General features: G+C 54.0%; 1 protein-coding gene across 1 annotated transcript in view; it reads left to right on the forward strand.

The window, feature by feature from the left end:
- Positions 1 to 983: 983 nt before the first annotated feature.
- The window catches only part of LOC107300527 (snaclec mucetin subunit beta), a gene marked incomplete at its 5' end in the record, with an annotated part of 27,717 nt that continues 26,810 nt past the window's right edge, over positions 984 to 1,890 (forward strand). The window contains one exon of the mRNA XM_015829849.1: positions 984 to 1,100. Coding sequence (XP_015685335.1) covers positions 984 to 1,100 — 117 coding nt within the window. The remainder of the gene's footprint in view (positions 1,101 to 1,890) is intronic.

Raw genomic sequence — 1,890 nt, forward strand, 5'->3', positions numbered from 1 at the left:
GCTGAAGAGCTCAGCCCCTGCTGGGGGCATCTTCAGACAGGTCCTTCTTGGGCAGGGGGGGGCAGGGGGGCAGCCCCACAGATAATCTGCCACTAAAGCCCTGTAGTTGTTTAGGACACCCAGGAGAGAGGAGATCCCTTAGGACAGACCCACCGGATCCTCCTTCCTTTGCACCGGTCAACAGCCTGGCTGCTTCCTTTCCCAGCCATTGCAATTTTGAAGGCTTTCAAGGGCAGCCCCACATCAAGGGCATTGCAGTAGTCTGGATAGGTTGCAACCAAAGTGGGGATAATTCTTGCTAAGTCTGAATGGCTCAAGAAGCTTCACAGTTTTTATTTATTTATTCCTGTGTATCCTGCCTTTATTATTATTAATAATAATATTAATATTATTATTATTGCTACCAATAATTCAAGGCAGCGAACATACCTGATATTCTTTCCTCCTTCTGTTTTCTCGCAACAACAACCCTGTGAGGTGGATTAAGCTAAGAGAGAGTGATTGACACCCTGCTTTCGTGACTAAGGCGGGACTAGAACTGCCCGTCTCCTTGTGATTGGCCCAGAGTCACCCAGCTGATTTCCAGGGCTAAATTGGGACTAGAACTCCCGGTCTCCCACTTCCTAGCCAGCTGCTCTAACCACTAGGCCAAATTGGCTCAGTTGGGACTTGAAGCCCAGGGAGGTCTGCAAAGGTTAATCTATTCGTAAAAGAACCCAATTTTTTACTTTGCACCCTTCACGGAATGAAAAAAGCAGCCAACGTGGACAGAGACACACCAGACATGCAGCTTCCAGGGAATTAAACCAGGGTTAACTCTAACCGAGGTTTGGACAATCTGCAAAGGAAGCTGCAAGTCGGTTGCAATTTATTGTCATCAAAGATGTTTGCAATACAGCAGGTTAAGCCTGTTCTGCAGACCCAGCTGTCTCCCCCTCCCCGTCCACCCTCCTCCTCCCCCTTCCTGACCCCCCCTCTTCTCATTGGGCCTCCTGTCCTCCCTCACAGGTACTGGAGCTGATTGTCCCTCTGATTGGTCCTCCTTTAGACGGTATTGCTACCAGGTCTTCCAACAAAAGATGAACTGGGAAGATGCAGAGGTGAGGGGTCTTTGTGTGCCTGAGGGTCTCCCAGCCCAGGCGGAGGAGAGGAGACGTCCAGGGAGAGCCTTGCAGAGCCCCCAAGTGGATAGGATGGGAGGGAGGGAGAAAGGGACCCCTGAGAGGCAGATATCCTGGGGACCCTCCCTCTGAGCCCCCTGGAGCTCCCCTTCTCCGCCCTGGGAGCCAGCAGGAAACGGTGCCAGGATCCTCTTTGCTGCCCCCCCCCCACAATGCCGGTCCCTCCGCTGCCTCCGGGCATCAGGTGGGGGGAGGGCAGCAGCCTCATCTGGGGGATTTCCAACTTTCCTGGCTTGTTTTCCTGCCCTCCTGCCCCCCATCTCCACCAAGGCCTTTCCTCAAGGTGGCCTTTTTTAAAATCTATTTCTATTCCACTTTGGTTATTTTTTACAAATAACTGAAGGTGGCCAGCACACACAATAGTCCTTCTCTTTTCCCCAGAACAACAACCCTGTGAGGTGGACGGGTCTGGGAGGGAGGGACTGGCCCCAGGTCACCCGGCGACTTCCATGCCTCAGGCGGGACTAGAACTCCCAGCTTCCTGGCTGCTGGCCTGGTGCCTTCCCCACTGGAGCAAACTGGGAGGAGAAAGGGAGTTTTGGCAGAGGCCGGAGGAGGGATCAGAGACCTCTCAGAGACCATGTCAGGCTGGGGAAGTGAGGGGCGTTGGGGGGGGAGATTGGGGAGGGGTCTGGTTCAGTTAGGCAGCCTCCCCCTTCCTCCTATCGCCCAGGTCTGGACAGCCCTTTGTCCGGAATGACGGAGGGGG

This window comes from Protobothrops mucrosquamatus, unplaced genomic scaffold (assembly GCF_001527695.2).
Source record: "Protobothrops mucrosquamatus isolate PMUCROS unplaced genomic scaffold, P.Mucros_1.0 scaffold_237, whole genome shotgun sequence".
NCBI lineage: Eukaryota > Metazoa > Chordata > Lepidosauria > Squamata > Viperidae > Protobothrops > Protobothrops mucrosquamatus.